Here is a 13,033-nt window from a genome sequence, read left to right on the forward strand (position 1 = left end):
CCATGCCAACAACCTCCCATTAGAGTATACCTGAAGCTTTTTCATTTTTTTTCACTATAAAGCTTTTCTACTCCCATGCTTGCCTTTAAGTCTTTGCCAAATGCAAGTGATGGTGGATGACTTCTTCTCTCTAAAAAAGCCTTTGTTTGTTCTTATTTGGGTCGTCTTCATTTATTTCTACAGGCTTTCTACACCTAAAACTTTTACGTTTCGATATACACATTGATAGTTGAGCTTAACTTTTACTTTTTGAGTATAGAGGTGCCTGAGATAAATAAATACTGGGGTTTGATCTGTGCTTCAATGGATAAATATTAAAAATTAGAACTCAAATTGACCTTTCCTTAAATTTACAGGTCTCAGTATGCTTGCTTCAATGGCTACAGCTGAAATGTTTTTGAAAGTGTATATGACGATCTCATTTTTATAAATTATATCACATTCTAGCAAATCACTATTAAAAGGAATCCTGGTGTACATTATTTTGAAAACGAAGAGCATTTTTATTATGTAGGCTATTATTCCTCATGTATCAGGTTTCCTCAAGTTGACACACATCTGTATTATTGTGAAACTCAATAAAGGAGACCTCAACCAAGACTAGAGATGGGAGGGCCTGTAGAGGGAGCTCTCATGCCCTCTCACTCATTGTCGGTTTTTCCAAATAGGAAGAGGTGTGTCTTGCATGTGCAACAAGATGTTTTCTACTCTACTACACTGGTAGGAGGAAGGTTTTCTCCTTCCCCGGAAATGGCCCAGTCAGTGAGAGACTGTCACAATCCAGCCAATGAAAAGCCACTACACTTTCAATGCCCAGATTCCTCCAATGGACTCTTTGTTGATAAGCAGCTCCTCCCACTTTCCCCTTTCCTCTGTAAAAGGAAGTTCTTCTCCTTTGTTCTGTGTACTTGCCTATGGTTTCCCCATAGCTTACCTGCCCTGAATTGCAATTCTCTGCTATTCTTGAATAAATTCATGTTTGCTGATAAAGTAACTTTTATTTTTAAGGTCAGCAATATAAACTCGGGCTATTGTAAAGCAATAATGATCCTCAGAAGATCAGATAATACATATTTGCATATAGACATTCGTAGTTTTATTTTTAGTTCACTTTAATGGACATTATATGGTCTTAACACAACACTCCAAAATGTAACTTACTATTCTCTTTTTTACAAATGAAGAGTAACGTAAAATGCCTTGCACAAGTCCTCATGAAAGGATGAAGCTCCTTTTTCTCCTGCAAAGAAACGAGTCTGTTTGACATGACTAATTGGGGAGCTTCTTATATCCTTATGGCTGAAGGAAGGCCTCTATTCTTCTGGGAAGGTTGTGGTCTTCACCTTGACACCATGGCAAAGGAGACAAAGATGTTCTTTGAACAGCAAGGAAAGAAGGGGATAATCACTCAGGGATGTGCCTAGCTGGGTTAACTTGGTGTTTAATAGCAGAGTTAATGATGACAAGATGATCCACACATATAAATAGTGAAGCCAGAAAGAAACTTAGGCCTTCTCATATAAAGGAAGGTTTCTTTACACTGTGCATTTGTCTACATTTCTCTTAAAATTCTGATCCCTTACCATGGCCCACAGGCCCCATATAATCTGGCCTTTGCATTCCTCCTTCACTATTTCTCCTACCACTCTCCTCCTTATTCTTTATACTCCAGCTACCTTTCAATTTCTCAAACATGCTGAGCACATCCATTCTTCAGTTCCTTTACCAGAATACTTTTCTCCAGGGTTCCAAGATCTCTGCATAGGCAGTACCTTCTCATGTTTCCTGTTTCAGATAAAATTTCTCCACATAAAGGTCTTTCATTATCATTTTAGCAGACCCCCAATCCTTATACCCACTCTTTGCCAGTTTCTATCATATTGTTCTTTCGTGTCACCTCTTTGTATCTAGAATGATCTTCCTTGTAACTAGTTTGCTTAATTATGGTCCCCTCTGCAGACTATACGTTTTGTGATATTTGGGAACTTGTCTGTTATGTTCGCTGTTGGATACCCCAAGTACCCAGAACAGTGCCTGGAATATAATGCAACCTCAATACATGTTTGTTGAATAAATAAATGAATAAATTATGAATCTCAATTGAGAATCTGATGATAGATATGAACCCATTCCCTAGAAAAAATGCTGTTTGTATATAACTTTTTTATATATGATTTCAGGAGGTTCCAAAGACCTGCAAGCTCATCTACAGAGCCCTGGTTAAAACTAAAGCAGTATAGTTATACTATTTCATAATGTTCTTTTTGAAATTGATTCTGAATTTTGTTTTTTGAAATTAGACATGAGCATGAACTTTGAAAGTATGTTTCCGGTGGAATACAACAAATCCCAGGCCAATCGCTGCTCACTGGTTTTAAATAAAATAGATCCCTGATTTTTACAATAAGTCCTAATGACCATATTTCATTGAATCAAGAGGCTTTGTGGTATAAATGTTAACTGCTTACCCATATTCAGTTCTCTTTTCCTTTGGGAAACATGGGAGGAGTAAACTTCCCAGCTTCCCTAGCAGTTGGGCAGAGCCATATGACTAATTCTAGTCACTTGATTGGAGTCAGAAGTGACATATATTTCAGCCAGGCTGGAGCATTTAGTTGCTGGTGTGAGATCCTTCAGGGTTTCATTTTCCCCATAGTAGCAACTGTGGAAGCAAATGCTGGTATGGAGATGCAATGCCAAGCCATCACATGGAGGACAGTTGCTTTGGAGAATCACACAGAACCTCAGCAGACTTTGTGTGAGCAAGGACTATAAACCTTTGTTGTTCTGAGTCCCAGAGATTTTCTGATGATTTGCTATTGCAGCAAAACCCAACATAACCAAATATATCATTGACTGGAAAATGCGCTATTATTTTATATATCACTGAGGGGGAAAAAGCTGTCATAATTGTAAGAATTCATTATAAGATACATCATAGTCTCAGAGATGTCAAAAAGTGAAAAATGTGGGTTTAAATTAGATAAAATACAAATTGTTAAAAAAAATTCATTAAAGCAGATTAGCAAAGTATCCATAACCCCAAATCTAGAGTGACAGAAGTTATATGTTCAAATTCCAGCTTGTGACTTAATAGCTTGTGTAAGTCTTAGTTGCCTCATCTGTAAAATGGGGATAACAGCAGAAGCTGCCTCTTAGAATTTCGTGAATATTAAATGAGATAATTCTTCTAATGTTTTCAGCATAGTAATTATTCTGCATATTTTAGCCCCATATTTTGGTTAGACCTCAGAGCTTGTTCAAGATGAGCATTGATTTCAAACAATATATAGGAAAGTCTCTTTGTAGGTTTGTTATTATGTTATATTAATCAATCAGCAAATACTTATTAATTCCTTACAAGGCATGAGGACAGAGCCTATGAGTTAAGTGTTTTTGGAGATAACAAAGAAACAGATCTAGAGGTTGAAGGCTAAAGGCAGATCACCGTGGAAACTTCCCATGCCCTGTCTGATGTATTTTCCAGGTAAACCAGGTTAGAATGAATATCAAGAGTAACCTTAAATAATAAATGAAGTCATAAAAATATACCTGAGGAATGTGTGAAAGTTCAGCCCTGTACCTATCTTGGTGACTGGTAGGGTAGTAAAGGGAAAATGAAGACTTTTTCTATGTCCAGAGCTGTGTGTGTGTGTGTGTGTGTGTGTGTGTGTGCGCGCGCGCGCGCGCACGTGCGTGCACCCGGCTGGTTGGGGAGCATAAGGGTAAATCATAGTAGCAAAAGAGTGGTTCTTCTGAGAAATGTATGAGATTGTTCCTATCCACATAGGGTTATACTCTTATAGACTGTATGAAGTTATCTAGGGAGCATTATTGGCTTCATGGTATGTCTAAATTCATAAAGCAGCAACTCTCATAATAATTGTGTTCATCTACAGTAGATGTAAAGAAAACTACACCTTTGTCATTAACAAGGTGTAACAACCATGAGTTCTGAAGTTAATTCTAGACTAAGTTTCCTCACACATACTCTGAGCTTTCATTCTATCACTGAAGGTATGCATTGTGGATTCTAATATAACATTCTCAACTTAGTTTTCTGGAGGACATATGCCTGTGAAGAAATAGGTGGCTAATTAATATCATTTTTTTTTTATTAAATTCCTGAACCATTGAAGAGTAAGCACTTTTCTTTAAAGGAAGTATAGCTGCCTCTAAATATAATTCTGGGCTACAGTTCACCTTTTCTGTTTATTTTATTCTTGTGAAACTGTATCTTAGGACTTGGGGTATATAACTTGTTATTTGATATCGGCTGAACAACAGTGAATCAATTGTAATGGTTCTGGCACCAAAGGAAACAGAGGGGACTTAAATATGTTTCCCCAAAGACAAAAAGCTTCTCTTTGTGTGCACTTTACAACATATGTTACAGTTCTAGAATATTCAAAAGTCAAAAAAAAGTTTTCTCACTACTTCTCATTAAAGACCAAGAGAACAAAACAGAGAAAACAAATTCCCACCCACATATTATTTATCAGATGTTTTAGATGAAATTCAAACTGAAAACTCCCCCAAACTCCCTCTTCTTTCTCTCTCTCCTGGCAAGAGCATTAAGATGGTATTTCTCACTGAGAAATACACCCACTCTCACACACTCAGTAATGCCCAGGAACCGTGGAGTGTTAGTGCAAGCAGGTTTGTGCTCCTGCCGGCATCCTTGCTGCGTGGGTCATCTTCGGTCTACTGTGGGCAACAGCTGGCTTCGAGACCTGGCCAGAAGGCTGGGTGGGGCTCAAAACCTGTGTATACCTGGGTACCCTTCCAGAAGCTATTAGAAAAATCTCAAATAGTAGATGCCTGTAAGCAGAGCGCTCCCTAAAACCTCATCAATCCTCCTCTCTTGACTTTTCGGCGTCCCAGATAACTGCCCCAGGTTTTTTGACATTTCTCGAGGCAGGAGTTTCGCGCCGACCCCCTGCGGGAGCGGAGCCTGGTTCAGTGGCTCACTCTAGCCTCCTCCTGGCTCTCCTGGGATCCAGCGAGCCTCGAGGAGCGAGGTGCAGCTTCCCCTCGCTGCCTCCAGATACGGAATAGAAGAGGCGAGAGAAATTGCTCAGCTCTCTTGTGTACACTCCCAAGTATTTGTAATTTGGCGTTTATAAAACGAAATAATGCTACAATGCAAAATAGCCAAGGTGGAGTTATCAGCCTTCTGGAATAGGCTCCCAAATATCTCTAATTTGACGTTTAAGAAACAAAACAACGCTGAAATGTAAATTAGGCAATGTAATATCCAGAATGAGCCTCGTTTGACAGGCCAAACTGAGATTTTAATGGAAAACTAACTCATATCCCCACACAGAATTCATTCTATTTTTTTAAGTTAAAAAATGTGTAATTTTAAGTTCCACCACTGTCATAAGAAACACTCCACAATAACAAGCAGTGGAACAATGGACACCCCCATATCGCATTGTGTCAGGTAAAATTACGAAGTGTCGCGGCGCGAGAAAGCGAAGCCGGGAACATCTGTGTGTCCCCCCCGAGCGTGTATGAGCGTTCAGAGCAGCGTGTTTCATGGAAGCCCCATCAAACTGTTCGTGCCAATGGCTCAATCGAAAGAGGGACAAACGCAATCCACGTCTGGCCCTAGGAATGGATCGAAAGGGCCAAAGGGGGGGGGGGCGCATGAGCGCAAGGGACCGAGTACCGCTCTGGGAGAGCAGGCGCGCAGAGAAGTCCAGGGGAAAGAGTGCAGCCTGGCAGGGTGGGGAAGGTCCCGCCCGGGCGTGGCGAGGGCGTCGCGACTCTTGGAGAATGCAACCCTACTCAGGACCCTGAGCTCCCCAAAACACCCAATCTTTTAAGGGTTGAACCCAGGGCACTGGGACAAGGGTGTGCGCGGAAGTCACAGGGTAAAACTGTTACATTGTAGCGAGACACAAGTGTGTGTGTGTGTGTGTGTGAGAGAGAGAGAGAGAGAGAGAGAGAGAGAGAGAGAGAGAGAGAGAGAGAGAGAGAGAATATGAGAATGAATTCTGGAGGGGAAAGAAGAAAAAAAGGAAGCAGGGGGCTGAAGGCCGAGATGTCCTACTTCTAAGTGGTTCATTGGGAGGCAAAAGCTTTCTTGCAAGCGCAGCCGTAGCCCTCGCCGCGTTGGGGACCAGCCGAGCAGGGGTTCGGGGACCTCTCCAACCGGCCTCCATGCGCCCTAAGGGGGCCCTAAAGTCCCCCTCAGGGCTGCACTCTATCCTGGCAGCTGTGGGGAGGTCAGGACTGTGGTTTCCTTCCCCCGCGTCCCCGGCTCTGCGAGCTCAATCTGCGTTGCCCAGGGGGAGGAAAGCGGCCCTCTCGCAGAGCGACCTCCGGTCCCCACGCCCTGCCATTGCCCAATCTCCTTCTTTCACCCCCATTCATTTTTCCTCGGCAGCTTCTGGGACGGGCCGCCTGACCCACAGTACGGAGCTTAGGAGAATGCCCGGGGTCGAAGCAGGCCCAGGGGGCGTCGCGCAGAGGTGGCGACCGCGAGGGGCGCCGCATCCCGCCCGTACCCGCCGCGGATGAGCAGGCGGCCGCAAGCAGCCCCCGGAGCCGCGCGGCACCGGCGTACACAGTGACGGTGGAAGCCACGCCCGCTCGGGAGCTGGGGGCTGTCCTAGGCCCCCCATCTTCCCCCTTCCTCCCGCCCCCTCCCTGCCCCACCTCCCTCCTTTTCCCCCTCCCCGCGCCGGCCCCCGGTCCGCCCCCGGCTCTGCTCGCAGGAGGCGCTGGGCGCCGGGGCTGGCGCGCTCTCCCGGGCGCACACACACACACATCCACGCACGCACGCCCCGAGCAGCTCTCTGGGCGCCGGGCCCTCGTTCCCCTCGCCCATGCAGACCGACAGAGCGACGGAAGATGGCTGACGACTCCACGGGGCACCGAGGATGCAGCCCGGCGGCGGCGGCGGCGGCAGCAGGAGCGGCAGAAGCGGCGGCGGCGGCGGGGGCAGCGGTAGCAGCGGCGGCGTTGGCGGCGGCGGCGGCGGCGGCAGCGGGAGCAGGAGCGGCGGCGGCGGCATCCCCGAGACTCCTCGAGCTACCTTTCCCTCTGACAGCCACTGACGTTCTCCACCGCTAGAAGAGACCCCGCTTCTCCGGCGCCTGCCCTCCCTCCCCCTCCCGGCCCCAGCCCCAGCCCCAGCCCCAGCCCCGCCAGCCCCGCTACCTCCGCCAGCATTGCCACCATCAGCACCACCTCCACCACCACCACCACCACCACCACCACCACCACCACCGCCGGCGGCGGCAGCAGCCATTTCATCTCCGCAGAAACCAGACACAAAAACATGGCAGAAATGGAGAAAGAAGGGAGACCTCCGGAAAATAAAAGGAGCAGGAAACCGGCTCACCCAGTGAAAAGGGAGATCAATGAGGAAATGAAGGTATTTTTGGACTTTGGGGCTGGAGAGACAGAGCTCTTTCTTCCGCCCGCTACCTTTGGGCCGTTGTATGGATTTGGGGGGGTTCCGGGGAGCGCTCGTCAGTTTCTGTAGGATGCCCCGAATGCCTCAGCTCCTCCTCCAGGTGCAAAACGGAGGCCAACTCGCAGGCTGCATCCCCGGGATTTGCCTACCTCCGATTTGATTTGGGGGGGGGGGGGAGGCCGGGAAACCACACTCTATTTAACCTTATAAACCCCAGGTTGGCACAGGCGCGTTTCAGGGTGAGGGGACCGGGAGCCCGAGTGGCGGGTGGGCATGGCGAAGAGGCTTTACAAGTCTGCGGTGTAGTTTTTTTCCGCTTGTTCGGGGACCGTCCTTCGGATCCCTCCAAAGTTAAGAGCTGCAGGGCGAGGCACCCCAGGAGCGCTCGATTCCACCCCTCTTGCTGGCTCATCTTCCCGCTTCTCGATCCCGCTTCCTCCCAAGTAGCCAGCTGTGACGGTGTAAAGAGGCTGTCAGTGTCGGGGCGAGTCCGGCCGGAGCGGCTCGGGGCTGGGTACCGTTTTGACGGCCGGCTTGCCTCCCTGGACCCTGCCGGCTCCTCTCACTCGGCCGCCGCCGCCGCCGCCTCCCGCTCGCTTTTGCATGCTTCACTTCCCAGTTAAGCAGACCCAGGCAAGCCTCGCTGAAAGATAGCTGTGTGAGGGGCGGCCTTCTCAGAGCGCCTGCCCATTGTTTGGAAAGGCCAACCCGGAGTCCTCTCGGCGAGGCCGGGCTCCCCGCCAGGCCAGCGGTGCGCCAGAGGTGGCGAGCGCAGCCGCCTGGCGCTCCAGCTGTTCACGCTGGAGCGATTGCACAAGAGCACCACTCAGCTCCTGGCCCCCCTCGTCCCCCCCGCCCCGCCCCGTCTTTTCCATGAAGTTGCAGCCTTTTGCCCAGCTAGGATTTTATTCTGTGTTGATTTCACGAGTCTTTCTCGATTTTTAAAAAATATTTTATTTATGTGGTTTTTTTTCCCCCTGTGAGTTACAAACAAGTAGCAGATTTTGGGGGTCTTTAGTTTTCATTCCGTAGCCATCCTGGTGTACTCCCCATCTTCCGCATAGAATTCTTAGCAATGCCAACTGACTTAAGTTTGTATTTAAAAGACGAACTGGATGAAAATACCACGCAACTAAGTCAGATTTATTACATTTTGATGTTTTCTTGATTGGGACAAGCATATTCAGGGAGAGTGGCCTTGCATAAAGCCCATGCTTAGAAAGGGGCTTATATGTGTATCTCCAGGAAATTTCTAGACAATCTAAATTTTGGAATTAGGGTTTTTATGTCTGGGTGAGGAACTTAGAGCTTGGAAGCATGAGGTGTAACATTATTCCTGAGAGTTAAGGAAGATTTGCCTTGGGAATCAATGCCATTCCTTGTGATAGGAACCCCCATTGATTCTAGACAGTTAAAAAAAAAAAAAAAAGACCAGTAAGAGTTGTTTTCCGAAGGGGGTGGGATTCAAACAGTCTACCACAGCCGTTCTTCCTCACTTGCCCTTCCCTCTTGTCCTGCATTTCTAGATTACTTTTCCATTCATTTTAAATTGTGGGTGGAGGAAGAGGAGAGAGGCGAAGCCACCGGGAAATCAGTGTGCACTGGCCCTTTAAAACACTGCCTAATGTGATCTATATGGATGGCAGCTTTTAAGTTTCATAGGTTCTAGAATTACAAATTAGCTAATTTTAATCAAAACATGTGAAATGTTATCCCGGCTGGACATAAAGGCTGACTGTGCTGGATGCTTGGGGCTCGCGTTGTTGACTTTGGCTGCGGGCGCACTCCGTGGTTTGGGAGATAGTTGTCCTTCTACAGTATAACAGATGTTTGTCTGAACTGGTGAGGAAGAAACAAAAACAACATTGTGTGAAAGGAAAAATTATACAATTTTTAGGCAGTGCTGCAGGACTAAGTATGGAATTAACCTTCATGCACAGAATTTCCTGACAATGTTGTATTTTTCTTCTAACTCTCCACTTATTTGAAGTTTTAATCCTTATCGTTTCAATGCATAATAGCATTAAATAAGTTTTAGCCAGCAAAGAAAGCAATCGCTTTGGTTTGGAACAACGTATAAGAGACCCCTGGATGAAATCTTCAGTCATGTCAATGTTCATGATGCCAGTGAGTCATGAAATCCCATTTCTAGTGGAATTATTTAGTAGGCATCCCTTTTATATAATAGCACTAAACGTTTTCTTTATAAAAGTTATTTCTCATAGACATAAGGTAGAAGGATTATTTCAAGCTTATTAAAATTTTCCTGCTTTTAATATTAATAGCCACATCAATAAAACCCCTCCCCAAACCTCATGGTATTATTACCACTCCATCTAAAGTGTAGAGTAACATAACAAGTTGGTTGCCCTGTATAAAAATATGTGCAACAAAATGTCACTGAGAACACAATGTGGCCTTGTGCAGCTTCATATCGGTGCCGCTGGAGCTGCCTGGCTGTGTTTGCCTTCATCTGAACGGCTTTCATCTGGACCAGTGTAAACTAAGCCCTGGTAAGTAATCACTGCCCGGCAGAAAGAAAGGAATGTATACAGCTAGCACGGCCTAAGCTGTAAAAACGGAAACCTGAGCCCCCACCACGGATCACATATCAAGGCTTGAAGGTAGGGGAAATGAAGGGGAGGGGGGTTGGAAGAGGAGAGAGCGAATGGAAAAGTCAGCCTGGGAAGTGGAGGATCAGGAGGAGGCCCCCCTTAGGGAGATTTGGCTCAGGGATTAGGGAATTTTATCATGGTGTACAGTGACCTACTCAGGTTTCAACACTGGTTGGATCAAGTTGCTTCTCTGCGAGCTGAAAGAAAAAGGACTGGTGTGTATGTGATTTTTTTTCCCCTTCGGGTAATAGAAAGGACATTGGTACAAGTGTCTATTTTAAGTACAGCAAATGCAGGGCACTGAGAATGAGCAACAAAATTGCCTCCTCATAGGGACTTCCTTCATTTCCTAATTGAGATACTCACATATTTATTTAAAAATGGCTGGAGAGGACAAACTGGCTGAGGTTTAGCTGACACCAGTAATGGCATTGGAGATTGTCTTCATGTGGCTGGGAGCTAATGTTGGTTGCTGTTTCACTAGATCAGATATTGAGTTACATTTTCGTTATCACTGGTTTAATGTACATGGCACTTGTAACAAATTTAAATTTGATACAATATAATTTTGTGTGTGAAAAGTACATGACTTGGCATGCTTGCTTAGATTGCACTTCAGTGAAAACATCTTCAAGTAGAAATGTTTGTCTCATTATGACCTTTACAATGTTTCTTTTATCTTTTCCTTTCTTTTTCTTCCGTTTATCGTGGTTTTTTTCCCCCTTGGTTAAAACAACTCATTACTTCACTGTACTTACAATCAGTATGCCTTATTTAATTAGCAACCAAAAGAGGGAATTTTTTTAAAATGCATTTTCTGTTTTGACTACTTTTGGTTTCTAAAGTGAATATTGTGATTGTATCTAATGTAAATATACTGTTACCTTACATGTATCATAAAAAAATTGGATGTTGGGAGGCAATTACAACATATGGAAGGTTTCATTTGTTTCAGTAGTTCATTCAGAACATGGTAGATATAGTATAAAAACTAGTTTGTACTATTAGATGTACGAGTATTGATAGACGCATAAGTGTATGTATAGTTGCACTTAAGAGTATGTATTTTGTGCACATAAATCTTCGTGAATGTCATTAGTGGTTACTAAACAGTAATGCAACTAGAAAAATCTACACAATGAGTGGAGATAATGAATAGGGTTTTTATCTTTTAAAACTCGTTGACAAAACCAGTGTGATTACATCGAGCTCTCTGGCCTGGAAAGTTTCCTAAACAAACCATAATTAATACATTTACAATATTTGGCTTCTTTATCAATTGTTAAACTTCAAAATAATCTGTGTTAAATGTCTTAGGGTCCCCTTTGCTGAAGAAGTTTTGTCTGTAAATATTCTTAGTAAGTAATTTGTACCTAAAGTTATGCTTCAGTCTAATGCCTACAGTTAGATTCAGGCACATCTGTTAGAGTTTAGTAGTAAACTCACCACAAGATTTTCTAGTTTGGTTTCCGATGGTCTGCATTTGGCATTAAAAATGACCTATGTCAATTGCATAGACAATAAAACAAGTTGCAGAACTGAGCTGGTGAGTGCAGTGAGATAAAAAGCCTGGCTTAAAAAAGAGAGAGATCAGAGTATGGATTAGAAAAGTCAGCATGTTTAAGGTTGAAATCAGCTCATTACTAAAACAGATATTTTAAGTTTTGCTGCTGAAACTCCATCCTGGTGTTAGACACGGTAAGTCTCCTAGAAAGTAGGCTCAGGACCAGATCTTACTGTGGCATTCACAAATTATGTCAGACCTTTCCAGCTGAGCAGTGGCCTCCAATGTGCCACGTGGCAGGGCTAGGAACAAATGTCAGTACAGACATGGCCCTTGCCCCTTGGTAGTGTGTTCCTGAGCCCACCAGCTTTGTTCTCTGCATTGCTTTCAGTCGTCCTGTTAAGCTCTCATCTAAACCCATAAGAGATGATCCTGGAAGGGCGTGGAGAGTGATGAATTCTGCTTGGTTCAAGCCAGAGTTTTTCTGAAAAAAATCTCTTTCTCCATCTGTGAACCTGTGAGTATGATGTGCGGTAGAGCGAGATTCTCTAAACCTTATACAACTCGCAGGTTCCAGAAACGAGGAAATGGAAAGGAACCACTCCACTTCCTCCCAAATCTGAAATAAACATTTGAACTAGAAGAAAATGAGTCTGACAGACTCATTCCCTTCTGCGTTTCCTGCCTCTGTGCTTGCCAAGCACTGCTCTGAGAAGCCAAGCCCTGCTCTCCTTGTGTGAAAGACAGACTCATAGAAACCAAGAGGCAACAGAGTTTTTAAAGGAAAGTCAAAAACAGGGCCTCAAAAAGCATAAATATCAGTGAGTGCAAGTGACTGAAAAAGGAGAGCTCCAGAGAAATTTAGTGTCTTATTAGGATGCCCAGACTTTTTATATATCCTAAGGAAGTGTCCTTTTTATTAAGAGTCTTTATACTTTTTTTTTTTTTTTTTAATTATTAGAAGTAGGAGAAGGTGGGTCATTAAAACATCTCTGAGGTCTAAAACTTCCTCGTATGGGATAAGAAGCTACACTTGCACTCCCAAGCTAATAAGATTATTGAATATTTTCTTAAAAGAAGAGGGATATGAAAAAAAAAGGAGTGCTTTGTTTTTGATGGTGGCAATTCAGACACGTAAACAGATGTGAAAGCATGCGCTGAGCGAGATTTGTTGAATGTATAGTTTAAGATCTGTAGACTGATGGGTGTTAATATCTCTTCTATAACCAAAGGGCTATGGAACTGTGTCCTGCTGTAAGGCCAGTGGCTTGGCACGGGCAGGAAAACAATGTAACAAGTCTTGGCGGTTTTTAGGGCAGTTCTGCAGCTGTGAAAGGATACAGCTGCACACAGCTGCACACCTGCCGTGCCTGCCACATTGTTAGCCTGAGGGCTGATGTCCACAATTTCACAGCATTTGTGTGACCTTTTTTGGGTATTTAATGTCCTGGCCGCAGATTAAAATGTGCTCTATGTCAAAAGACA

At 44.5% G+C, this 13,033-nt stretch overlaps 1 protein-coding gene and 1 long non-coding RNA gene across 5 annotated transcripts in view; one reads left to right on the forward strand and one right to left on the reverse strand.

Moving 5' to 3' along the window:
- Positions 1–1,073: 1,073 nt before the first annotated feature.
- On the reverse strand, positions 1,074–6,531 carry LOC118602813. Its single transcript, XR_004950817.1, has 2 exons — positions 2,469–6,531; positions 1,074–1,375 (listed from the first exon to the last, which is right to left on the reverse strand). It is a non-coding gene; the product is annotated as an uncharacterized LOC118602813 (long non-coding RNA).
- A 172-nt stretch (positions 6,532–6,703) lies between these two features.
- Positions 6,704–13,033, forward strand: part of LOC107518488 (sine oculis binding protein homolog) — a 153,604-nt gene continuing 147,274 nt past the window's right edge. For 2 of the 4 annotated variants that reach the window (XM_036220575.1, XM_036220569.1), the window contains exon 1: positions 6,705–7,387. In XM_036220575.1, the coding sequence (XP_036076468.1) occupies positions 7,292–7,387 (96 nt within the window). In that variant the 5' untranslated portion in view covers positions 6,705–7,291. Of the gene's footprint in view, positions 7,388–9,856; positions 9,943–13,033 lie in introns of all 4 variants that reach the window. The other 2 variants (XM_036220582.1, XM_036220580.1) reach the window with 2 other exon arrangements.

The sequence above is a fragment of the Rousettus aegyptiacus genome, unplaced genomic scaffold, assembly GCF_014176215.1.
Source record: "Rousettus aegyptiacus isolate mRouAeg1 unplaced genomic scaffold, mRouAeg1.p scaffold_m13_p_1, whole genome shotgun sequence".
NCBI lineage: Eukaryota > Metazoa > Chordata > Mammalia > Chiroptera > Pteropodidae > Rousettus > Rousettus aegyptiacus.